At 42.2% G+C, this 27,110-nt stretch overlaps 1 protein-coding gene across 1 annotated transcript in view; it reads left to right on the forward strand.

The window, feature by feature from the left end:
* Positions 1-503: 503 nt before the first annotated feature.
* Positions 504-27,110, forward strand: part of UBE2H (ubiquitin conjugating enzyme E2 H) — a 135,401-nt gene continuing 108,794 nt past the window's right edge. Inside the window, exon 1 of the mRNA XM_029615617.1 lies at positions 504-998. Coding sequence (XP_029471477.1) covers positions 946-998 — 53 coding nt within the window. The 5' untranslated portion in view covers positions 504-945. The remainder of the gene's footprint in view (positions 999-27,110) is intronic.

Here is a 27,110-nt window from a genome sequence, read left to right on the forward strand (position 1 = left end):
CTTCACTACTCCCGTGAAGCCCAACACTGGCTTGGGTCTGACAGCTGTGCACGTGCAATTTATTCCTGCCCCAACTGTTTTAAGTGCTGCCATTCAATGAATGGACTATGACTATACAAATACACTTTCAATACGGAGTTAAATGCGGGAGAAAGATAGAAATGTGGAAATGTAAGGCTTTCCGAACGAAAGTTTATGAGCGTATGGCTACATTGAAAAAAATAAGTAACTTAATCGTTTGGCTTATTGATAGGGGCGGGGCGGGCACACTTTGCCTGTCCTGTGCACTCTAATCACGTGCCACCGCACCGTTCCACGGACTTCACCACCATCGACTTCCTGGAATACAGTGCAGAAAGAGGAGCCTCGGTTGCAATGGCGGCTGGAGAGAGCCCTGGTGAAACCACGTGACTCGCAGCGCACCCAGACGGCTTGTAGCAGCCGGGACTGCCTGTCACCTCGGGCTCAGGCGCCGCCCCCTTTTTGTGCGCGGCTTCAACGTAACTATCGCTGACGTCACGAGCCGAGGTAGCGAGCCTGAGAGTGAGAGGGGGGATTGGAGGAGTCAGTCCTGAGAGCGGCGGGGGAGAGGTGCGGAGGGACGGAGCGAGACAGCGCGGGGCGAGGCTAGGCCCGGCACCGGGGACCGGACTCCACCGGGCACCAGGGAGGCCCAGAACGGGCCCGCACCGCGCTCCCTTACCACCGCTTGAGAGAGTGCTTGCAGCAGCAGCAGCCGCAGCCGCGGGGTGAGGAGCCGGGCCCCGCAGGGTCCGTCAGGCCGCGGTGTCTGTGAAGCCTCCTCCCCCACCCTCCGGGGAGAGGGGGGAGAGAGCGACGTGCAGGCACCGAGACGGTGACTCCGCCGTGAGAAGCGGGAGAGGAAGCCGGAGCCCGAGCAGCGGCGGATTGCAGAAGGAAAGCAGAGGGGCAAAAAAAACAAACATGTCGTCTCCCAGCCCGGGCAAGAGACGGATGGACACCGATGTGGTGAAACTGTATCCTTTCGGGGGGGGGGGGGGGGCGCAGAGAGCTGAGCCGGGCTGAGCTGAGCTGAAAGCCAGCATTTCAGGAAGCAGTGCCTGATGGCACTGCCATTATTATTATTATTCATTTTTATTTTTTTTTGGGGGGGGGGGGCACAATCGCTAATGGGTTCTTCAGCCTCCCCGCCCGGATTTTTGGGGAGCTGCTGTCAGTCAAAGCCAGGTGAAAGGGGAACAGCGAGAATCCTGTTTGACAACAGGCGAGAAGGGGAGGGGGCTTTTGTGTTTTTGTTTATTTTGCTTTTACGTCCTTCATGGTGTTCTGGGTTTTTAAACACGAATTCCAAAAGGTTTCTTCTATATCTGGAGAGTGTTACACAGAGCTAAGTGAGAATGATATAAAAATGAAAAGCTTGAAAAGCAGGTTTGAGAAAAAAAAATCCCTTTCAAAGTTATCCCCTCCCCCAATCCTCTCCTTCCAGAAGGTTTTGTGTTTATATGACTAGTCGCTGCTGGATCCCTGCTTAATATATTTATATATATAAAACGGGGACGTCAGTTATAATTATGAAAATACATTTTAGGATTGATGGTGCAAATCCCTTTTCAGAACTGTTTGAAGTTTCTTTATCTCATTGTTTTCCTAAGACAGGGGCTGTTACACTGAAAAGTATTTAATCCTAACGTCTGAGATGTAAACAAGTGTATTGCCCCCTCTTTCGTCCTTAAGGTATTTAAATTTATCAGTATGGAAAAGCATTTTATTTTTGTGCCTTTTTCTTTTTGCAGTGGTTTAGATTGTTTCAAACCAGATCTGTCGTGTATTTTTAGAATATAATCTAAAAGAACTATGCTGAAGGGTTTGTCTTGAAAATGATTGCTAGTCCAAACGCTGATGGCATTTTAATTCAGGGTAAGATAGTCTGGTACAAATAGAAAGTAAATGGAATTGGTGATCTAAGAAGACATCAGAGATGCACAATTTTATATTTTTGTTAATTTTAGAAATTTAAAGAATGGCACATTAATGGCAGAAACGAGCTATTTTTATCCACGTTTATAATTACACACATCCTTCGCCTCTTAAAGCAATATTAGTGGATGACCAAGTTTACAAGAGGCTGAAAGATTTTTTTTTTTATTTAAAGAAACAGTGTAATTATAATCTTAAAATATGGAAAGGTAAAAACAAATCCTCGATTTATGTAACTACTTTCTTTGTTCTTTTTATCACTTTGTGTCTGGAATTAATAAGTGTTTATGATGGGAGAAAGGCCCAGTTCTTAAATGACTTTAAACCCATTAGTTCTGTCGATCGCGCTAGAATTATTGTGTTTTTCTAAATCGAGAAGGTCTAAGCCCAGGTTCACACCCTTCCCAGCCGGGGTTTAGACTATAATTTTCTTTTTCAAACAAAAGAAATCTGGAATGGTTTGTTTCTTATTGTGATGTGATCGAAAATGTGCACAAAGAAATTTTTAGTTTGCAATATGATTTTGAAAGTGTTTTTTTTGTTTTGTTTTTTTTATAGTGGAAGGCAAAGTTTGAAAGCTGTATTTATGAAATGCCGTTTTTTGTCTCCCCCTTGTCTCTCTTCTGGTAGGCCTGTCCTGATTTCTCTCTCTGCCTCGATCTCTTTCTGTGTCATGGTTTAGGCCTTGTTGCGTTTTTCTTTCTGTGCTTTACTTCCTTTGGTTAAACCCGTACTATTATTGATTTTCTGTCCCCGTTTGTGGGGTCAGCACAGGTCTGAAGGAATGTCTGGGTTTTTCATCCCTTAGACTCTGAGGATGCGGCTTTTTTGTATGCTGCCATTTTTCTCCATTTCTCTTTTACATACAGATACTTCTTACTTATGGCAATGTCTGTACCTTTTTGTGGGTTTAGTAAACGTTCGCCCTACAGGACCTGTATTCCTGTTGTTTTTATCTAAATACCAATTTCTTGAGTGTTTACTGTCTTGTGATAGATTTGCGTGAAAACATGGGTTAGAAGAGGGATGATGGTTTTGGGAGGATAACTGGTGCGTCTTATTAATGTCATGAGCTGTATTTGTTTCCTATGTATTAAATATCGAGAATAAGCCACCTATAATATTCGGGTAATGCACGGTGACCTGGTATGAGCCCCTCTTTTTATACCCTTCTTACCAGTTCCATGCCTAAGCTTTAGCTCGATAGGACTTAGGGTTTTGTTGATGTTGTTTGACTTGGTGTTTAATTTGTCAAGATGCAGAGTTGTGTAGTATGTCTGGAGATGTGATGAAGATGAGTGATTCTTGAAACGTAGGATGGGATGATACTACTTAAAATAATAGCGGTACAAAAGAAGTACACCTGGCTTTTTTTTATTTTTTGCGTGGGGATTTCTGTTTGTCCTCATTTCCTCACTCTCCTGCAAGGTGGGAGACCCCACTGCCCTGTAGATGATCAACTGCTTGTTTTGGAAAGTCTTTGCAGGCAAGGCCGCGGGCAGAGCTTCCCCACTCTGATTGGCTGCTCTGTTACTACCCGGAAGCGGAATGGGGGCGGGGCCATCTGAACAGCTGATGCTGTTAGCGGAGAGCATGTTTATATACGGGAGAGCTGAGCTGGGAGGGAATGGGGAAAGGGAAGCAAACAGTGTAGTCGCAAAAAAGACAATTATACTGGGAGAAGCAGAGCTCTGAAACAGAGACGGGGAACTGTGGAAATAGAAGAAATTATTCGCACGTCTATAGGCCGCCTGGGGTCTTATCTATCGCCACACTGTTTTTTAATCTAAAAATCGGATACTTAAGTCATGAAAACACGTTTAGTAAGATTAGAAACAATGGTCTATTCTCTCAGCCGAGAAAGAAAGAAAGGGATCTTTGCTTAGCTTTTACGTCTAAACAGAAGCTAGAAATGAGCTTTTGGCTTCAGGCTGCTTTTGTTTCTGAAACTTTGTTTACTCTGTGTATGCATTTGTATTTATATGACGTTATAGTGAATAGTTAAGCTTTACCCATTAAGCTTCATGCCTGCTGGTAGCAAAGGGGAAATATTACCCTTAATTTTGTCTGCAGTATTAAAACAATGTAATGTAAATTCTCCTAAATATGTTTAACTCGAGATTAGATAGCTAAAATTGTAACATGATTGGGTATGTTTAGGCCATGTAAACCTGGGTTTTGTATGTTATGACAACACAGCTGACTTTAGACACCCAAAAATTTATAGGCTTTCACTGCCCCCCCCCCCCCCCAACCAAAGAAAAACACAATTTAGTATGTTACAGTAACAATTGTTTTTCAAACCTTCCTTTAGGTGAGGATATAAAGGTTTGGAGAAGCAAAATAACCCAGTCACTAACTATAGGATATTGCTAAACCTCAGTCAATTGTACTCGCTGGCCTGTTGGTTTCAAATTTTCTTTGGGAATTTCATCACTGTCTCCTTTCAAAAAAAAAAAAAAAAATATATATATATTGTGAATAGGACTGGTGGCATGCCAGAGGACTAGGGATCAATTTCCTGGTCAGGCTTCTGCTCCCTGGACCAGCTGGGGATGCTATGGAGACAGTGTTCAGTCTCCTGGGAAGGCAGGATTTCCAGCCATTGTGCAACCATGACACTTACAGGCCAATGCAATACTGTGCACTGTGGCCAGTGCATAGCTGAACATGCGATTGGACATGTGTCCATAACCCCAGGTGTAAAACAGGGATTAGTGTCCCAAACATGTCTCCAATCATGCGCATAGCTAATAATGCTCATCACATGTAAAGTACATGTAGCTGAGGCTATAAACTAATCTCCACAATGCAAAAAATTTCCTGTGTGGCCAGGGCGCCCTTGCAGCGCAGCAAATATGCCAGCCCAGGGCTAGCGTAAAGGTCTGCCATGCTCAAGGGCTCATTGTAAAAAAAACAAAAAAAAAACAAAACCCAAAAAACCCAAATTCCTGCTTTGTGATCCCTCCTACTAGTATCTTAGCGGTACTAAGTAGGAGGGATCACAAAGTGGAACCATGTAAATAAAAAAAAACAACTTTATGCATACTCAATATACACCCATAATATACACGTTGCAGGCCGTGTCTATTGTGCTATTTGCAGGAGAAAACTGAAGCTCGTATTGAGCGTTCGTTTCTTAACCTGCGCTGACAGCCACCTTTCCTGGGTGCCGAGGAGGTGCTAGGGACGCTTCCTTTTTTACTGCGGCAGCTAATTTTAATATTAAATCGGGTGCCTAGGCGAGGTGGATCAGCATGTGTTAGGAAACTGCCCGTTTCATGCGCCCCGATATTGCATCGGCCTGTTAGTGGCCAGGCTCGAAATCCATGTTGCTGTGTTCTGTGGCTCCTGGTTAAGGTCTGTTGCTGCAATAACTGGGATAAGTGTGTCAAGGGAATTGTAAAATTAGGGGGAAAAGACACCAGGGGCTTGCGAGTGAAGGCTCATGGTGTCATAGCCAAATAAGAGCAGGGTCAAAAACAATTGATTGTGGTTTAGTTACTTCTCTAGCTGCTGTTTTAATTCTGGACATATTGCTGATCCCCATTTTTACATAATTGGCTAGATAAGCAAAGGAACACAATTAGCAAATAGTGTTTGTCCAGAGTAGCTATCTTTTATTAAAATTTGGTAATTGTGTACACCTAAAGACCCTTAGGCAATATGTTACATACATAATATCTTAAAACAAAAATAATTTTTACACACAAGATTATGCCTCAGTTATGCATAGAAGCCTTCAAGCATGTTTTAACTGGCTCTAAATACCCTTATAGATAGGATGTTTTAAATAGAGGTCTTAAAGACTTAATCTAAAACTGTACCCTACCTTAAACTACCTATGATCTATGTTTTTGTAATTTAATTGATACAAACTGATGAAATAACCAGTTTCTAAATAGTATATTAGGTTTGGCAGAGTAAACACCATTTCAGCTACTTACAAAATAATTTGGATTGGGTTACTCACAGTGTGGAAAGGCAGTTACAGACATGGTTGCCAACTTGATGAGAAGAAGCTAGTTTACTTATGTGGAAAAAGGTTCTATTGATTATTCATGTAGTGTCTGAAGATAGCATGCCAAAATACTAAGGGCCTGATGTAATCTAAAAGCTCACGTTTTCTTTTTTCACATGGTAAAAATAGTCTGAACTCCCAATGCAGTAAGGTAATGTTATGCAAATACATTGAGCGAAAAAAAAAAAAAAAAAAAAGCCCACTAAACCTAAATATGTGCACAGAAGACATGGTTAGTGAGCAGAAAATGTGTACAAAGGATATTGTCTGGACATAAAACATGCTTTATTCATAACATTTTGTACCCCACCACCTCCAGTACAATTGTTCTGGGCGGTTCACACTGTATGTACATAATAAAATACTGCAACGTAGCTAATGCGTGGCGGACATAAAACACTACAGTAAAAGTTTTTTTCCTGTTGAGATGTATTGACCAGTGTTTTATTTCCGCCACGCATTGGCTACGTTGCATTTGCTTCACGTGTGTGTGTGTGCTGCTTACTCCACTTACCATGTGCATGATAAAAATACTTGCATACAATTAAACTAAATAAACTCGAAAATTCACATAAAAGCATCTGCAGAGAAAACTTGATTTGGGCATAAGCTCCAAATAGAAAACTCCCACACCACAAACTTTTGGGTTCACCCCATAGACCGACATTTGTCGGAATAACTTTATTCTGACTGTTCAGGCGTTACATTTCCACTGTTAAGAAGCCTGCATGCCTCTCTGCATTAGAGAGTAATAACTGATGCCTTTCGTTGACATGGAATTTAAATGGAGGAGCACTGTGCTATGCTGGTTTGTTGCGCACATGGTTTTTTTTTTCTATGCAGAACTCCTTGCTGCCTTGAGTAATTTTGCACACAGCACATTTGCAGGTAAAACTATGCACAGCCCAGTTTCCGCAGTCTCTCCGGGTTTCACTGGGAGGCTGCGGAATTCCAAAAGAATTGCCAGGTCTTTCGGAAAATGCTGGATGCCAGCCTGATAGGTCTGCTGTTGAAGTGGCCCGCAGGGAGGGGGGTCCGGAAGAGGATGTTGCCTGAGTGTGTCAGAAGGAGGAGCAGGAGTCTCGCTAGCCACAAAGCCAGGGGTAGAGGAAGTGTAAGCATGTGTAGTAAGCAGAAGAGTCCCATGGGCCAGAAGAAGGATGCTGCAACTGGTGGGTTCTGGCTGAGGAGGGAGAAAATTTGAGTGGCTGGGAATGTGTGTATACACTCCCACCTTCCCCTATTCCCCCCCCCAATGCACAATAATTAAATGTTCTCAGGTATGCCCAGCACACCTTATTACATCGGGGTACAGGGAGTTTGCTTTGAAGAGTTCAGTCTATAAGGCTTCTTTGTGAGGGTTGTGGGCTGGCTTTCAGGATATCCACAATGAATGGTCATCAGATGCATTTGCATACATATGTTTTAAGTGCAAACCTAATTGGCATTGTAGGTTTACCTTGAAAACCTGGCCGAGAAGGACAGGAGCTGAGAAATTCCTGGCTTAGTCTGTGTGTATAAAGGTTAAATGAATTGCTCAAGTCTTCAGGTTTCATAACCAAATTCTACCCTTTACTGCATTGTGAAACCGTCAAACCTATGTTCTAGTTTAATTCCAGTCTGTATGTGGTATGTCTAGGGGTGATTCTCCTCAGCCTTTGTCACTCAGTGAGCCCTGTTCAGATCTTAAAATACTGCTTGAGTGTACTGTGTGTGATATTCCTAGACTGCCTTTCCAATTTTAGCTCAAGGCAGTTACAGCATGTTTTCAGGTTCAGTAAGGCTCTGCCCACAAAAGCTTGCATTCTAGCTCCATTTTTAATCTCTACTGTTCCTAATCAAATAGTGTGGTTGCCTTTAACTTTTTATTTATTTTTATGCATCGAAGTAGACTATTTTGTTTGACCTTTTTATTTCTATCAGGCTTTGCTGTTCAAAAAAAGATCTTGTGGTGGAAGAGCCACAATGAGAGCATTGAAAAGAAATATGGCTCCTAATCCTCCAGCTGAGTATTCTTGATGTAAACAGTTGAGCTTTCAGGCCAAGCAACCCTCTGATAGAAAGTGAATGTGCAGGGCCAGCTGATGTCTGGTACAAGTAAAGTACAGAATGACTGAAACTTTCTTGTTAGCAATTGGTGGATTTTTCTCTTTACAACCTTCAAACTTTTTGCTGAGGCCTACATTTTGTTAGAAGCAGGCACCAGCAGCACAATATTTTCATAGGAAAGTGATTAACTTTAAAGGTCATCGGCCTGACATCTGAAGATCTGTTGGATTACTCTCTTAACCAGGTAATATTTGCATCTTCTTCCAGTATCCTGGTTGGGAGGTTTATCCTTGGGTCCTTGTCAAGAAAAACATTTAGATGTGGCCAGAAGGTAACATTTTGCTTACAGAAAAGCTCTGGGCCGTGGAGGATCTGAAGATGTGCTGCTTTTACTGACAGGGTGTTGGATGCCTAGAACTGCGCCTCAGCAGAGAAGGTACCAACCAAAACTGGCAGAATTCAAGTATGTTTGGGACAGATTAGCAATGATGTGTCCTCCTTTTTATTTTGTTAATTTTTGTATATTTGACAACTTGTAAAATTGCCATGCCAACATTATCTGAATTTAGCATCTGCAGTGACAATATGCAGGAGTGTCTAGGAAGATTGAGGAATTAAATGGTCTTTTCCTGCTGACAGTGAGAATGGAGACAGATTCTAGGAAATATTTCTAGGATTTGATTACACAAAGCACTGAAAGCTAGCTCTGCTATCAGGTTGGAAGCTTAGACCTGATGAGTGCTGATTCAGAGCAGAAGACAATTATTTTGGTAAAGTTACTAGAACACTCCTAGGTTAAAAAGTCTATTTTAAACTTCAAGAGAAGTTTTTTTAATGCTGTAAAATAGTTGACCTTGGTGATCTTCTTTTTTTAATCTTTTATCACAAATTCAAGGTGAAGTAAATCTGTTTCTGATTAGATAGGTTTATGGTTCTTGACAATTTTTAATGTTTTTAACCACAATGGCAAACTTTTACCCACTTAATTATTTGTACCAGGAACAGAAGGCTGTGTCTATGGAAGAAGGCCTTACCGAAATTTACTAATTTCAACAGATTTTTGTTGTGGTACGTTATTATTTGACAAACCAGGATGATGATATCATCATCCTGCTGTAACACTATTAAGTGACTTTATGCAAATTTTGAGTTCTGGAGGGTTGTGTAGATCCTTAGCATTTGATTGGGCAGTGTTTCTACTGTTTAAAAACTAAATTTGAGACTTAATTTTCAACATTGAAAAAAAATGCAAACTTTTTTTTTCTTTAGTTACCTCAGTTGCGGTATAATAAGTAATACTCTGTGCTCTGTGCTGCTGTATTATGATCTGGTTGCATTTTCTAATGACATTATTGCTATATTATAATATCTGTGTTCTTTCTTTGTACTACAGCATTTTTCCTATAAACACAGAATGAGAGAAAAATGCTAGTAAACTGAGCCCTTAATGTTTGTATCCATTGCACAAGTATGTTTTAATTACTATTATAAATCGGGGTCTAAAATTCAGTGACTTGGGATCTCTTCTTTACTGGTAGTGCCACCAAAACAGTTGTGTTATGGCTGGCTGCTTGTTCAGGTTGTAGTGCTATGCTGTGTGATGACTAGTGTTGGTATTGTCCATCCATTGAGTCCTGGAGTCTTCAAACTCCGTCCTCAAGGGCTATAATAATCTTTTGCTGCCGGGGCGTGGAACTTTCTTCATCTATTCCGATGAAGTAAGTTCCGAAATAACAAAAAAAAAAGCTAGGTGAAAGGGGTTTTAGGTGTCAGGGAGGCAGAATAGGAAGGGGTATAGGGAAGTTCCTCCCAGTCTGCTCCTTAATTGGCGTGAACTGGGAAAGGCCTATTCATGCTGCTGTGCAGCGACGCGCGCATGTTATAAAATAGCCGCATCCATGTGCGCATGCTTTTGAAAATAGACTCTGTAGTCAATCAAAATGCCCAAGACTCTAGCTTCAGACCTAATAGATGGCTATTTACTGGTAGTACTGATCCTGTCTGGAAAATTGTCAGGCTCCAAAGGAGAGAGTATCAAAATCTCAGTCTTAAGATTCAGGGCTAGATTATCAGAAAGCCATCTGCTAATGTTGAGAAAAGCAACTAGAAAGTTTCTCATGCTCCACTAAGGGAAGTCTCAATGGGGGAAAAAAAACTTTAAACTGCTTGCATACAACATACAATTAATATCAAACTGAGACAAAACAGTATAGAGAGGTAAGATGTAAATATTGGAAAGAACAGCGGTATCCAGCAGTAATGAGCCTAGAACTGGAATCCCCAATAACTACTCGGTAGGAGCGATTTGAGAGGAAAGAACACCAGTGATAGCCTGTAGTTGTAATACCAGTGGATTGATGGCGGCCTGAGAGAATAGAATGGTTAAGCGTGTCAGATGCAACTGAAAGGCCCAACAATACCAAAAGGTATTTAAGTCTGCAATCAAATCCCGTCTGAATTGAATCAAATTGGGAGGGAGGAAAGATGACTGTATTGGTTTCCTATTAGCTATGGGATCTGGTTCAGAATTCTTACTTACTTTTCATGGACTCCATCTCTGTTATCCTCTATCTTTCCAAACTTTGAACTTCTTATTCTCCTTGGATCCTTTGTTCTCCCTAGAAGGGTCTTCATGAACTCCCCCCCTCCCTTCGATCTTCCGTTTAGAGCAGGGGTAGGGAACCTTTTTGGCTGAGAGAGCCATGAACGCCCAATTTTAAAATGTAATTCTGTGAGAGCCATACAAGACCTACCAAATTAATTTACTACAACCCCCAATCATCCTAACCCCCTCAAGACCTGCCAAAAGTCCCTGGTGATCCAGCGGGGGTCCAGGGCTCGCAGACAAATCTTTAATAAAAAAGTAAAAATCTAACACAACCCCCCACCCTCCTGACCCTCCCAAGACCTGTCAAAAGTCCCTGGTGGTCCATCGGGGGTCCAGGAGCGATCTCCTGGACTTGGGCTGTCTGCTGCCAGTAGTCAAAATGTCGCCGACGGCCCTTTGCCCTCACTATGTCACTGGGGTCGACCAATGGCGGTGGTAGCCCCTGTGACATAGTAAGGGCAAAGGGCCGTCGATGCCATTTTGACTACTGGCAGCCGACAGCCCAAGTCCAGGAGATCGCTCCTGGCCCCCGCTGGACCACCAGGGACTTGGGGGGTCAGGATGGTGGGGGATTTTGTTAGATTTTTACTTTTTTATTAAAGATTTGTCTGCGAGCCAGATGCAGCCATCCAAAGAGCCATATCTGGCTCCCGACCCCTGGTTTAGAGACTACCAGAGCTAGTCAGTTACCAGGTCCCTTTTCTCTGGAATTCTCTTTCCTTAGATGTCTACTCAGAAACAAATTTATTTCAAATTCAGGAAGGCAGTAAAAACGCCATATAAGTCCTGCTGGTGTACAACTCTTTTTCTGGCCTGCTGAAATCTGTGATTGTACAACTGCAGCATGTGCTGAAATCTTCTGCCAGTTTTATTTTGGTTTCTGACTTTTTTTTTTTTTTTTTTTAATTCTGATGTCTCTGCTGTCCTTCAATTCTCAGTCTTTATTTTTACACACATGCAATTGAATGCATTGTTTTTATTTTTTATTTAAATTCATTTATTTTTGTGTGGTTTTTTTTTTTGTTTGTACAGCTGTTTGGTTAACATTTTACAAGCGGTATATAAAGTTTTAGTAAATGAAATACCACTGCTGAGGATTTATATTTTGATTGAGACTTAGGTTTATACTGATTTTATACTTGAAAATATTTTGGTTATGTAATAAATTGATGTATTGATTGTTTTACTCTGCTTTCTTTTTACTGGAACGCTTTATAAAATAACGATTGTTATGCGCCTTGGAGTTGCCCTTCCAGTCCTTGCACTGGCAAGGGTTCCCCAGAGTTGTGCAGGCAACGCGTCAGGAGGGGAGTTCGAAGTTAGAGGCTAAAAAGGGGGAGAAGACTTGACAAGAAGGTTGTGGCATCCGAGCAATGCAGCACAACAGAGCGGCAGGAAAACCTCTCCTCTCCTCCATGTTGGGTTTTCTGGTTATTGTGAAAGATTTGCATGCACTGCCTCCAGTATATGCAGATACTCTTCTTCATTTTCATTAGGGACATCCTGAAAAACCATTTTGAGCACCAGTTTGGTTACCATAGTGTTTGACGTTCTGTAGCACTGAGCAGAGATGGTTTCTCCCCCCCTTAGTAGCCTCCTGGCTCTCTTGCCGTTATCTTGCAGTGACGTTATGTTTTCTTTTTATCAGAAAGTCCTGCTGGCTGGTAGAAACACTGCTGGTCCCAGTTAACCTTCTGTTTCTCTGCATAAACTATGGGCCCAGTGTAATCAGCTGGGCATTAAAACTGCACTGAAATTCAACTCGTAATTTCTTCATGCATACGCTAAAAGTTTAACTCCCAGTATAGTGAGCTATGCTGTGCTAAATAATGCATCAGGTTTTAAAACAAAAAAACCATACTAAACATGATTTATGTACATAAACTCCTAAGTAGAGGTGGGGGTAAAGTTTCCCGGACTAGTTTAGTCTATGGGCAAAAGTGAAGTTCTGGATTTAAGGGTACAAACAATGCTTTCTGTGCAGAAAATTTGGCTTAGTTTCCAGTGCTAAGAGAGCCTGAGTTAAGCTAGTTATCTTTCTGCACTGGGGGTAATAGCTAATGCCAACATTTGAAAGGGTTTTTCATGCACATTTTGGTGGGTAAAACTCCTTGCTGCATGGGGAGTAACATTTGCATGCAAAAAATGTGCACCTTATTACAGAATTAGTATTCAGGGTAGTGTCCTCCCATGTTAATGAAGGCATTAGCCATTATCTCCAGTGCAGAGAAGAGCGCGCTGGCTTAACTCCAGATATTCTTAGCACTGGAAGTTTTACTTCTGGTTAGTAGTGGAGTAAAGTTCCCAGCGCTAGCATTGGCCTGTATGCAGAAGCTGGAGCTCCGGAGCTGGGACCTGTAATCAGACTCTTTTCGCAGAAAACACGCGAATGCACACTTTAATTCAAGTTTGTACGCACCATTAGCTTACTGTAATGGAAGTTAAAATATTATATTTAACCTGCACATTAAGAAGCCGTGCGCCAAGTTTCAGCGCACAGTTTTAACCCCCATCCTTATTACCTTGAGCCCATCGTATGCAAACCTCCATGCTGCATTGGGAATAGAATTTGTACATGAAAATGAGCCTTTATACTTTAGTCTACGAGTGAGGGTGAAGGAGAGGGAATGTTTATGGGATGTGCTTCTATGGGTTATTGGTTATCACTTTCATGTTTTGTTTTTTTCCCCCCCCCCAATTCCTTGCTTGAAGACCAGACAGTAATGTGGCTGAATTTAACCTCCTGAGATGTATTATAGCTATACAATTGTAAAGATGCAAAGAATATCATGTGCTGTGATAATAGCTAGGGACCTTCATTTTCAGATTTTATTTTTTCCTGGGATTTATTAGTGTGTGTTACAACAAAGGAAAATGCTTCCAGTTTTTGTTCAGTATAATAAAACACTGATGGGGAAAAATAAAAACTGAAAATGAAGGTCCCTAGCTGTAGCTGACTTCAGTAATTGGTATTGCTGTGATTATAAGAACACAGTAGCTAAATGGTGAGCATTTAAGCTGGTGGTCTGCTTATGGCATTTTCACAGCTTCTAATCTTAGGATCTTGACTGAAATGTGCAGGTAATACACATGGCAATAAAGATCCTGCCTCAAGGAGCTTATATGCCATATAAGTGAAGGGAGGTAAATTAATTGATCAAGATCACAAAGTGAATGGTAGATGAATGGAAATGGGGTGTACATGTTTTTAAGAGAGGTCAGTATTGTAGTCACTAAGCTATACTGGACAGCCTTTATATTAGATCAGGGGTGGCCACACACAGGTCTGGTTTTCAGGATATCCCCAATGAATATGCATAAGATTTGCATACAGGGGAGGCAGTGCATACAAATCTCTCTCATGCATATTCATTGTGAATTCCTGAAGACCAGACCCTTGTGTTCTCGAGGACTATAGTGGGCCACCCCTGTATTAGATAAGTAGTTTTTTTTTTAAATATAATTTAATTTATAGTAAAAGCCTATCCAAGGATGGGGAAATACTGTGAAGTGTAGGAAGTGCATAATTGAGATGTGTGGTAGTAGCGTGAATTGACTATTCAAAGGGGGGGGGGGGGGGTGGAGCTGGAGAATACAGGGAGCGAGAAGGGCTGAACTCAATTCGTGTCAGCTATATAAGTATGCGCCAACTGCCTTTCTTACTGTTAATGTATTTTTTTATTAAATCTGGTGTGTCTAGTTCAGCTTTGTTTACTTTGAGAGACACTGATTAACACAGGGTTTGGTGAACTTCAGGCCGTGACAAAATAGATAGAGAGGTTGTTGAAGTGGTGTATATTAAAGGCTCACCCTTTTTTGTGTCCTAATTAGTAGGACCTGCTGCTTTGTGTGTGGAATAGGGAGGTGTGATGAGGGCTTGATCTCCTATATCATGTTCCTGGTTTGCAACCTGCCTTCATCCACATTTTGGTGACGGTGCTGTCTGAGGACCAGCCTTGCCTTCTCTCTAGTGTTTATTAATGTAGGCATCCTGAATAGGAAATGCTAACTGTTGGACTAACAAATGAAACACCATTTTTTTAAAAATTGAAATCACTTAGCAGTTAAGTACAAGGTGACATCAGTTATGAGTTTTTAGGTGCAGAATGGAGTTTTGTTGCAAATGTGTGACCTCCTTCCCCCAAGATTGTGAAAACTGCCTTTGCAGCCGAAGCCGGGCCTGGGAATCTATCCCAGGTCTTGTGCACAGCATTTCATAGCACTTTGCATTGAGCAGCCAGGATGCTCCTGTAAACATTTCTTAGATCATTTTATATTTACTGAGAATAGATAAGGGGATAGGTGGGGTTCTACTGATTCCCATTGGACCAGCTTGCAGTTAACCAGAAGCTTTTTTTTTTTTTTTATGGTTGGAAACATTTGAGAAGGTTCTTCTTAGTTGACACACTTGCTCTTCCTTCAGGAAAAGATCCAGGACTGACAGGGTACTCTATGGGACTATGGAAGTTTTATTCATGCAGCACCGCAACCTAGTGACATCACCATTGTGGGATATTGAGAATCCTGAAATTTCTTATCAGGTACAGGAGTAGTCTTTTTTTCTGCCCAAATTCCTGTGTAGTCTTTTGACAGACTTGATTAATGTGTAGAGTACAGCAGTACTGTATTTGTGCATCTGGTCAGAGGATTCTTCTTGCAGGTCTCATGAATTTGGCTTGCTTGTTTGGATCAGATCCAATTTGCTTATGAAACTCAAGGCTGATCTGTAAAAGACTGCAAAGCTTGGCTTCTCCTTGCTAATTGTCAGGCTGCTGTGCTCTCTGGAACTGGCTTTTTGAAAAGCTCTATTAATACGGTAAGAAGCTAGATGCTTTGGCCATGCTATCAGGTGATAGGTGAAATGGCACTGAACATATGGTGACTTATTAATGGAAAATCTTAATGTCATTTTCTCTTAGAGCCAGCTGCCATTTCCTAAATCTGTTGCATGGCAGCAAATGATAGTAACAGAGCAAATTCTTGAATTAGCACTTGATTTTGGAGAAGAGATATATTGGAGAAAGGTGGAAAGAAGGCAAAACGATTACCGGCATGGTTAAAAGGAGAGGTGAAAGAAGCTATTTTAGCCAAAAGATTTTCATTCAAAAATTGGAAGAAGGATCCAACAGAAGAAAATAGAATAATGCATAAGTGTTGGCAAGTTAAATGTAAGACTTTGATAAGACAGGCTAGGAGAGAATTTGAAAAGAAGTTGGCCGTAGAGGCAAAAACTCATAGTAAAAATTAAAAAAAAAAAAATATCCGAAGCAGCCTCTGAGGGAGTCAGTTGGACCGTAAGAGGATCGAGGGATTAAAGGGGCACTTAGAGAAGATAAGGCCATCGCGGAAAGATTACATGATTTCTTTGCTTCGGTGTTAACTGAAGAGTATGTTGGGGACGTACTCCCCAACATACTCTTCAGTATGTTGGGGAGTACCAGTTATAACCTGTTACAACCTGTTCCATGACCTGTTATATGCATAAATTTGTGTTATACGACATGTTCTATGTATAATTGTTCATTCCAATGTAAACCGGGGTGAAGGCTTTCGCTAAACCTCGGTATATAAAAAGCTCCAAATAAATAAATAAGTACTCGTACCGGAGAAGGTTTTCATGGGTAATGATTCAGATGGACTGAATCAAATCACGGTGAACCTAGAAGATGTGGTAGGCCTGATTGACAAACTGAAGAGTAGTAAATCACCTGGACCGGATGGTATACACCCCAGGGTTCTGCAGGAACTAAAAAATGAAATTTTAGACCTATTAGTAAAAATTTGTAACCTATCATTAAAATCATCCATTGTACCTGAAGACTGGAGGGTGGCTAATGTAACCCCAATATTTAAAAAGGGCTCCAAGGGCGATTCAGCCAGGAAAAATAGTGGAAAGCATTCTAAATATCAAAATCACAGAACATATAGAAAGGCATGGTTTAATGGAACAAAGTCAGCATGGCTTTACCCAAGGCAAGTCTTGCCTTACAAATCTGCTTCACTTTTTTGAAGGGGTTAATAAACATGTGGCTAAAGGTGAACCAGTAGATGTAGTGCATTTAGATTTTCAGAAGGCGTTTGACAAAGTTCCTCATGAGAGGCTTCTAGGAAAAGTAAAAAGTCATGGGATAGGTGGCGATGTCCTTTCGTGGATTGCAAACTGGCTAAAAGACAGGAAACAGAGAGTAGGATTAAATGGACAATTTTCTCAATGGAAGGGAGTGGGCAGTGGCGTGCCTCAGGGATCTGTATTGGGACCCTTACTTTTCAATATATTTATAAATGATCTGGAAAGAAATACGACTAGTGAGGTAATCAAATTTGCAGATGACACAAAATTGTTCAGAGTAGTTAAATCACAAGCAGATTGTGATAAATTGCAGGAAGACCTTGTGAGACTGGAAAATTGGGCATCGAAGTGGCAGATGAAATTTAATTTATATCAGTGCAAGGTGATGCATATAGGGAAAAATAACCCATGCTATAATTACACAATGTTGGGTTCTATAGTAGGTGCTACAACCCAAGAAAGAGATCTAGGCGTCATAGTGGATAACACATTGAAATCGTTCAGTGTGCTGCGGCAGTCAAAAAAGCAACCAGAAGGTTGGGAATTATTAGAAAGGGAATGGTGAATAAAACGGAAAATGTCATAATACCTCTGTATCGCTCCATTGTGAGACCGCACCTTGAATACTGTGTACAATTCTGGTCGCCGCATCTCAAAAAAGATATAATTGCGATGGAGAAGGTACAAAGAAGGGTTACCAAAATAAGGGGAATGGAACAGCTCCCTATGAGGAAAGACTAAAGAGGTTAGGACTTTTCAGCTTGGAGAAGAGATGGCTGAGGGGGGGATATGATAGAGGTGTTTAAAATCATGAGAGGTCTAGAATGGATAGATGTGAATCGGCTATTTACTCTTTCGGATAATAGACTAGGGGGCACTCCATGAAGTTAGCATGTGGCACATTTAAAACTAATTGGAGAAAATTCTTTTTCACTCAAACCACAAACTCTGGAATTTGTTGCCAGAGAATGTGGTTAGTGCAGTTAGTATAGCTGTGTTTAAAAAAGGATTGGCTAAGTTCTTGGAGGAGAAGTCCATTATCTGCTATTAATTGAGTTGACTTAGAAAATAGCCACTGCTATTACTAGCAACGGTAACATGGAATCAACTTAGTTTTTGGGTACTTGCCAGGTTCTTGTGGCCTGGATTGGCCACTGTTGGAAACAGGATGCTGGGCTTGATGGACCCTTGGTTTGACCCAGTATGGCATGTTCTTAGGTTGCTTAAAAAATACAAGTATTTTTCTATCACAAGACACCAGCAGTAACAGATCAGCTGTAGTCTGGGCAATGAGAAAGCTGCGTACAAAAGAACAAGTTGCATTTTGTATTCAGTAAAGAGCAATCATTTTTTTCTCTCCCCTGCTCCTCCTTTTTTTTTTTTTTTTGAAAAGCATTAGAACTATATCATGCCTTCAGAGTTGACCCCTGGAAATGGTTCTTTGAATTTTGTTTCCTCCTGGTTGATGTCATTGTGGTCTGCTGCTACCATGAAACGTCACATCCAATTCTGTTCTGGGTGACCCATTTTCTCCTTGTTGATTAAGCAGTGAGAATTTGCCGTCTGAAATGTGAGAGAGCATGGCTATAAATTAATAATTAGAAGACCTCTGTTAATCAGCAGACATCATAATTAAAGATACCTCACTACTGTGCCTGTTTTCCATGGACTAGAGCATATCAGCTGCTGCTGGTGGTGCTGTCTGTATGCCAGTTGATGAAGCTGCTTAAACGCCGAACACAGATTATACACACAGTGAGCTTCATGGCCTTGTGAGCCAACTGAGGTACTTGGCAGAGGGGCACCTCCTTTTTCTGTCCAGGACAGGCTTCTCATTTCTGTATATATGTATCAAATATACTTACACACATTTTTGGGGAGGAAAACTCCTGTAAAAGGATGCAGAAAGTGTGAGGTTGCGTAACACTAAAAGCAGCAACCTCGGGCAGTCCTCTGACTTTCAGTGGGACAGTCCACACCTACCTATACCTACCACATTTCAGTGAGCAGTGTTGCATTCATACCAAATTCCAGTTGGAGAAACTGAAGCACTGGAGAGAAAATGAACTTTAAGGTTGCAAACGTTTATGGCAGGGATGGGAATAGAATTTTTTTTTCTTGGGTTTTTTTTGTGGGGGGTTTTTTTTTTGATACTTGTAGCTAATAAACCATGGTTACTTCCCTTTAAATTTTCATTGATGGATATATGGTATCCACAAACACCTAACTAGCGGCCCAATACAGTAAATATCGCAGGAGAGTGGGCAAGCGCCCACTCTCCTGTGCGCACGATACAGTAAATGTATTTAAATTATGGTCCGCGGCAAAAAGAGGCGCTAGGGACACTAGCGTGTCCCTAGCGCCTCTTTTTTTGGACAGGAGTGGTGGCTGTCAGCAAGTTTGACAGCATACGCTCAATTTTGCCGGCGTTGGTTCTCAAACCCGCTGACAGCCATGGGTTCAGAAACCGGACGCCGGCAAAACTGAGCATCTGGGTTTTCAAGCCGCGGGCCCATTTTTAAAATTTTTATTTTTATTTTTTTTTTAACTTTTGGGGCCTCTGACTTAATATTGCCATGATATTAAGTCGGAGGGTGCACAGAAAAGCAGTTTTGACTGCTTTTCTGTGCACTTCCCCGGCGCTGGCAGAAATTAACACCTACCTTTGGGTAGGTGCTAATTTCTGAAAGTAAAATGTGCGGCTTGGCTGCACATTTTGCTTACTGTATCGCACGAATACCTAATAGGGCCATCAACATGCATTTGCATGTTGCGGGCGCTATTAGGTTCGGGGGGGGGTGGACGCGCATTTTCGACGCGCTGTTACCCCTTACTGAATAAGGGGTAAAGCTAGCGGAGAGCACTGTACTCTATTGGCCTGTAGAAGAGGTGACCTAGCTGCTGTCATCTTTTTATGAAGTTCCTTAGCATTCCCATACTTGCTGAATTTATGGCATGAAATAGCTTGGGGTCTCCGGTGCGTGGATGAGCCACTTCTTGTTTTGCTTGACCATGCATTTCTCTGTATTCCTCAGCCTGGCTCTTTGGCTTGCCATATTGAAACTCCCACGGGGAGGTGGGCACTGGCAAGAGGATTTGCCAGCCCTCTCCCCACCTCATGTGTTTTGGTGGCACATGCATGATGTCATCAGATAAGAGAACAGCTGAGAAGGAGGAGTGAAGTAAGCACAATGCACGGGGGCAGTCTGCCAATAAAATTGCTGTTTTGGCTGAATATACTAGTTCTTATATTCTGTATGTGTGCACCACCAAGTGGGAGGCTGCTGTTACTGATGGGGTTAGAGAGTATTTCCATAAAATGAATTTGCCCCTAAGAAACCCCCCCCCAAAAAAAACAAAGTACACAAGAACATGTAGTTGTTTAGGTTGCAGCTGTAGGACAGTAAATGTTGCTCTGCCCCTTGTACATTCAAGTACTTAAGGCATGAGTAATTGCAGCATGTGTTGCAGATTTTATGCTCTGCGTCATTGTTAGGACTGGGGGAAAATTTAGAAAAGCATGAGTTATGCCGACATGCCACAGTTTTGTCAGTGATTTCTCCAGCCCGTTTTAAAATGTAGGTTGCAGTTGCTCACAAACTTTCATCCTTCTGATCCTCTTACTTCTGCTTAATGTGAATACTATTTTATGAGATGTGCTAGTAATGTGTTACATGAATTAATGCACATATTGACTTTCCTTGGGTGGTGAGTGATATGTATCTGAGACACCTTTGCAAATCGACAGTGGTGAAGGATGCTTTCAGGTTCTGACCATAGTGAATTGTTTGTTTCTGCCCTCTTAGATGGTTGCTCATATTGCAGCAGCGTCCTGGTGTGGGATGGTGGATGAATGTCCAGTTTCTCTAGTTAGAGAATATAATGAACATTTTCAAAATGCCCCTCTGTCATGCTGGTGAAACAGCAGGAACATTGTTATCGATTGTTTGTTTACTCTTGGAGCCGGCTCTGTTCTTTTTGGCTACCGTCTCTCTAGCTCCTATAGGTTTAACTTTTTTAGGGGGTTATGACTTTCGGGCAGTGGAGGCTCAAGGTTTCATGGAGAGCTCAAGGAGGTTTAGGATGGACGCCAGAGTAATCTAAAGAAATATTTATTTATATAGAGCAGGGGTGGGCAAGTCCAGTCCTCGAGGGCTGCAAACCAGTCAGGTTTTCAGGATACCCCTAATGAATATGCATGAAATAGATTTGCATACAACTGAGGCAGTGTGTATGCAGTAGGGATGTGAATCGTTTTTTTAACGATTTTTTAACAATTTAACGATTTTTGACAAAATCGGGGGAATTTGTATTGTATCGCGACTCACGATTTTTGACGATTTAAAAAAATAGTCAGATATTTTTTTAAATCGTCAAAAATCGTGAGTCGCGATACAATACAAATTCCCCCGATCGCGACTCACGATTTTTGACGATTTAAAAAAATATCTGACTATTTTTTTAAATCGTCAAAAATCGTGAGTCGCGATACAATACAAATTCCCCCGATTTTATTGTCAAAAATCGGGCACGGGAATTATTTGGGGGGAGGGTGGGAAAACCGGCACACCGAACCCCCCCAAAATGTTAAAATACCTGGTGGTCCAGTGGGGGGGGGGGGGTCCCGGCGCGATCTCCCGCTCTCGGGCCATCTGCACCATTTTGGCTGCTACTAATATAAATGGTGCCGATGGCATGATAAAAAAAAAAAACCCCACCCGACCCTTTAAACTGACCCCCCCCCCCAAAACCTTTTAAAATTACCTGGTGGTCCAGGGGGGGCACGGGGAGCGATCTCTCGCTCTCGGGCCATTGGCTGCCACTCATAAAGATGGCGCCGATGGCCCTTTGCCCTTACCATGTGACAGGGTATCCGTGCCATTGGCCGGCCCCTGTCACATGGTAGGAGCACTGGATGGCCGTATTGCCAGTAGTCAAAATGGCGCCGGCGCTACCTTTGCCCTCACTATGTCACAGGGGCCGACGGTCGGCCCCTGTGACATAGTGAGGGCAAAGGTAGCGCCGGCGCCATTTTGACTACTGGCAATACGGCCCGAGTGCAGGAGGTCGCTCCCGGACTCCTGCTGGACTTTTGGCAAGTCTTGTGGGGGTCAGGAGGCCCCCCCCCCCCAAGCTGGCCAAAAGTCCCTGGGGGTCCAGTGGGCATCTGGCAGCAATCTCCTGCACTCAGGCCGTATTGCCAATATTCAAAATGGCGCCGGCGCTACCTTTGCCCTGTCACATGGTAAGGGCAAAGGGCCTCGGCGCCATTTTTATTAACGCAGCTGATGGCCCGGGAACGGGAGATCGTTCCCCGCGGCCCCCCTGGACCACCAGGTATGTGTAAAAAGTTTGGGGGGGGAGTCGGGAGAGTGGGGGAGGCTAAGGGGGTAATTTTAAAAGGTCGGGGTGGGTTTTTTTATCTGCGCGGGCCTCACTAAAAAAAAAAATTAGTGATGTGAATTGGAATCGGAACCGATTCCAATTCACATCTCTAACGATCAGATTTCCCCCCCTCCCCCCAGCCGAACCCGATCGTTAAAACGACCGGGCACACGATTCACATCCCTAGTATGCAGGTCTCTCTCATGCATATTCATTAAGGATATCCTGAAAACCCGACTGGTTTGCTGCCCTCGAGGACCGGAATTGCCCACCCCTGACATAGAGGAGGGTGGTGAATGCATGGAACAATCTCCCAATGGAGGTGGTGAAGATAAGATAGTATCTGAATTCAAGAAAGTATGGGATAACAGGATCTCTGAGGGAATGGTAGAGATTGTAAAGCCTGAATAGTTAGTATCAATGGGCAGACTAGGTCGGCTGTAATGGTCTTTTTCTACCCTTATGTTTGTTTAAGTTGTAGATGGAATAGTGATCATTAGGTACTGAAATGGAACATCTGTAAACTTGTGATTCACAGCTTCAGAGCCTGGCATTGCTGATTGAAATTTTTTCCATCAAATAGTTGGTGTGGCAGAATCTTTTGCAACTGAGGCCAGTTACAAAGGGGTGTCCTTCATTCCTGCCCCCTCCTTTTTTGGTGGGGGGGGGTGTGACTTCCAGTTCGTTCAGAACCAGGACTAGGATCTGCTGAGGGCTCTTCCCACCCCATCCCCTCCAGTTTCCCTTAGTCCAGTCACGGCTGTGATGGTCTTTGGCCTGAGGCCGTGCACCAGGCCTGCTTCTGGAACCCTGCAACCATGGGCTCTAAATCTGGCCCTGAGATTTCACCGTTGTGCAGTAATGTGTATCTTCCCTGCTAAAGGGGCTGCGACGGCAACCTTAGCCCTTACTGATCTGGAGAGTGGAAGAGCAGAGCCAGGAATCAAACCCAGCACTGCCAGTGGGCTTACTCTGAATCCTGCTTGCTGAGGACGTTTACAGTTTTGGAAGCTCATATACAGCTCCTTTAGGTTTATTCTTATGTCTTTCTTTATTTTAATTTTTTTAAATTTCATTTTATATTCTGCTTTTCCAGGCAGTTCAGAGCAAATTCCATTCCATTAATATAGGTATTTCTCTGGCCGCAGAGGGCTCACAGTCTTTGTACCTGAGCCAATGGTTTAGTGAAAGATAATCGGTGTGCAATGAATTCAGAGATCTTAAGATGATCTGGAAATCTTGGTGAAGTCACTTAGTCTCAACCCTCTTTACTTTATTCTTTATTTTCTGCCTTAAAGAGGCAGTTTTCAAACTGTCCGCATTGGGAGAAAAGCCCCACGTGCTTTTTACCCTCTGTGCCACTTGTCAGAGAGAGAGTTTTTGTGTACTTTTTGCTTTGAAATTTGCTGTGGGCACAAGGTAATTTTTATTTCAGTATTTAGCCTGTCCTTTAGAAACCTACCCCAGAGTGGGTTACAAACATTTCATCATAAAAAATATTACCATGCAATACATAAAATAAAAATGGCAATTAAAAAAAATTAATTTCATAGCAGCAATATCAGCAAGTACAAGAAGAGCAGCAGAAAAGATTTCCTAAAGTGCATGGCAGAAAATAGTTCAGAGATCCCATCTAAAGGGCAGCAGATTATCAAAGAGGGCCAGTGCTTGCTGTAATAGGACAAGAGCCCTTTGCCGACCTAATTATCTCTTATTGATGGAATCCCTAAAAGCTTCTCCTTGGGAATGCACTCATGGCTCTTTAAATAAGATGGGCCTAAAGCATCTAGTTGAAAGCCTTTGGTCTGACCTGATCAACATTTGATAGCCAGCGAAAGGGTATGCAGGATTGGCAAGGCTTGGTCTTTGGGACCAGCCTGGTTGCAGTATTCTGAATTCCCTGCCTTCTACTCTTCAATGGCAACGCTAGGGACGAGGCACTCCCGGAACCAATGTGTATCATAATGACTGCTTATAAAATCTTGGCAGACTCGGACTGATCATAAAATATGGCTGGGTAAATATAAAAAATGGACTCAGCTTTGTGGGGATCAGAGTGTAAGACCCGCTTTAGTAATGACCTCCATGCTCAGAGCTTGGTTCTTGGGTTCACTCACAGCCTTGTCCCAACTTGTAGAGGGGTTTCCTGAGGAACAGTTTGTATTTCTCAGTCCACTGCTTAATGTCCCTTGGGCACTGTTCTGATCTCCCCCTTAGGGGACCCCACATGGTAAGGGATATTTCTTAGAGAGGTTCCAGTTTGTAAGCTTAGGGAGTTCTCTGTAAGAAATGACTGCACTCGGGCGAAAACCGTCCCTTTGCAACCAGATATTCCAGTAAGGTGGCATGATCTACCAGTGTCAAATGCACAGACACCAACCCCAGCATTGGCCATTGCCCTGGTCTAAATCTTTCAGCAGATCATCCAAGATTGCTGTAAGGAATTCTATACTGTAATAACATCTAAACCCTGACAAGCCTTTAAGATATTATACTGCATTTGAACCTAGCCTGATTCTTTAGTCTACTTTGACTTGAAGGAAACATTTTGATTCAGGTCAAAAAAAATTTTTTTTTGTTTGGTAGTCTGTCTGTTTTTTCAAAAACAGCTTAAGAGTTTGTGGGGAAAACACCCTCTCTCATGGAGTTATTATTGACTGAATAATCCTCACAAAGGCTTCCCTGTCCACTAGACCAACAATGTGTTTACCTTAGAGGAGATAAATATTTTAAGATCATCTCCCAAAATTCAGTGAACGTGGCCAGTAGAGCAGAGCTCTCATTCCTGTGCATATCACCAGGAAGAAGCACTTGATCTATTCCTCCAAATAGCTACGATCTTATGGAAATAATGCCCAAAATTTGCAATCTGACTGCAACCTCAGTGAGCTAGATGAGCCCTTGGAAAGAGCGTAACTTCTTAGTGTCTGAGAATTTTGGAACGGCTGCAAATAGCCCTTTTTCATGATCGTTTGCACTACTTTATTCTATGAGAACATTTGCTGTAAATGTACACATGATTTAAAAACACTTTCTAAAGATGTACTTTTCCTCTCCTAACCTAACAATACCCCTAGGAATGTCCCTTTTTATATGGCTCAAAGTACATGCTTTGTCGAACAATGCTTGTATTTTAGCCTCGATTGAGGGATGGCAGTTTTTCTTTGTAAATTGTACTGTAGACATTTTAACTACAGGTTGACAGAATTGTATGAGGCAGAGTACAAGTTATGCACCATTGTCATAGTATATATGATTCTGTAAGGGCAATATTATCAATGACTGCAGCAGCCAGCAGAGGGGCCAGAGCAAACGTCTTGCTCATCATTGTTTCTTCTTCACAACATTGTATTTTACTCTTTCTGCTAAGTTGTGAGGATAAGAAATGAGCATTATTAGTTTTTCAGAGGAGATGGAGCACTAATAATTTTGGGGCTGCAAAGGATGTCGGCTAGACTCGACCTCTGTCCAAGAAGCTGTGCCGGAGCTTCCTGCCTGCACAGCTTTCCTTGCGTGAAAGTGGTGGCCTTCTTGGGTCCTCCTGATTGTTCTGTAACTGCTTTGGCATCAATGATCATCTTTTTGTTTCATGATCATTAAGTACTGCATCTTGAAATCCTGCGGTGTTTTTTCTCCTTTTGCTGCAGACCTGCTCAAGGGACAGCCTGCATACTCCCTCTCTGCAATTAGTTTTGCATTTAACCGAATGACAGCAGTCCTAAGCCAGCTACTTATTTTTCAGTGTTTTTTTTTTGTTTAAATGTATTTATGGACTAATATTTTGTATTCCCTAGCAGTTGTCATGCTTACGTTTGCTTCCCATGGCATAGCCCAGCGCTGTTCCATTGGCCCTTTCTGGTGAGACTCGAGACAGAATTGGTGTAGGAGTGCATTTGCTGGCGTGGCTGCTTTCAGAAGCCAGAGAGTTATAGGGGAAGCTGCTTAAAAGACTTTAGAGCAGATTCCTTCAGAAATAAAACTTAAATGTAGATGGAGTGGAATAGAACATTGGGGTTCTCTTTGAGAGAAGGCCCGTTTAGTGGAATCGGGGTTGAGTCGTCTTAATAGCAGGCCCATTGCCGTGGAGCTGCTCTTATCTGTGGACCTTTGATGGAGAGTCTGAGCTATCTTTAAAGGAAAAAAAATCAGGAGCTCCTCCCATTCCCCATAGGCTTTTGGGTAGTCCTAAGTTTAAATCTTCGTTTATTTTGTTCCTCATTTTATTTTCTGCTTATCATTTTGAGCGTGTGTTTTGTATAAAGTTTTTTGTTTGGTTTTTTTTTAACTTTGCTCCTAGCAATTAAAAATACTAGCATTTTTCAGATTAGTGGGTTGGTAGAAATGTTTCAAGATAAATGACGTGGCTGTGAGGGAATGGCAATTACAAATTGTCCTCTTGAGTGATGTGATGTTGCAGTGCTTTGTGTGGCTAGTTGTATTTGCATTAGATTAGTCTCCTTTCCTTGCAGTCTCAAGGCAAATTACAATAATATACAATAAAAAAATATTGTAATATTTAACATCAGTAGTACATAGCAGTAGAAAATCCACATAACACCAAATGTTCATACAGCATTGCATTACCCTCAGAAGTAAAACTTAGTGGGGTGCGGAGATACGATAGAGGTCTATAAAATGAGTGGAATGGAATGAGTAAACATTAAATCAGTTGTTTACTCTTTTTTGAAAGGTACAAAGACTATGGGACATACAATGAAGTTACTAGGTGATATATTTAAAACTATTTTTTACTTCACACATAATTAAGCTTTGGAATCGGTTGCCAAAGGATGTGGTGAAAGCTATTGGTGTAGCTGCATTTAAAGGTTTGGACACGGTCCTGGAGGAAAAGTCCAAGGTGGTGTTGCAGAAATCCTCTGCTTATTCTTGGGATAAGCAGCTTGGAATCTCACTACCCCTGGGGATCCTGCCAGGTACTTGTGACTTGGATTGGCCACTGCTGGAAACAGGATACTGGGCTTGATGGACCCTTGGTCTGACCCAGTATGGCCAGCCTT

The sequence above is a fragment of the Rhinatrema bivittatum genome, chromosome 9 (assembly GCF_901001135.1).
Source record: "Rhinatrema bivittatum chromosome 9, aRhiBiv1.1, whole genome shotgun sequence".
Classification (NCBI taxonomy): domain Eukaryota; kingdom Metazoa; phylum Chordata; class Amphibia; order Gymnophiona; family Rhinatrematidae; genus Rhinatrema; species Rhinatrema bivittatum.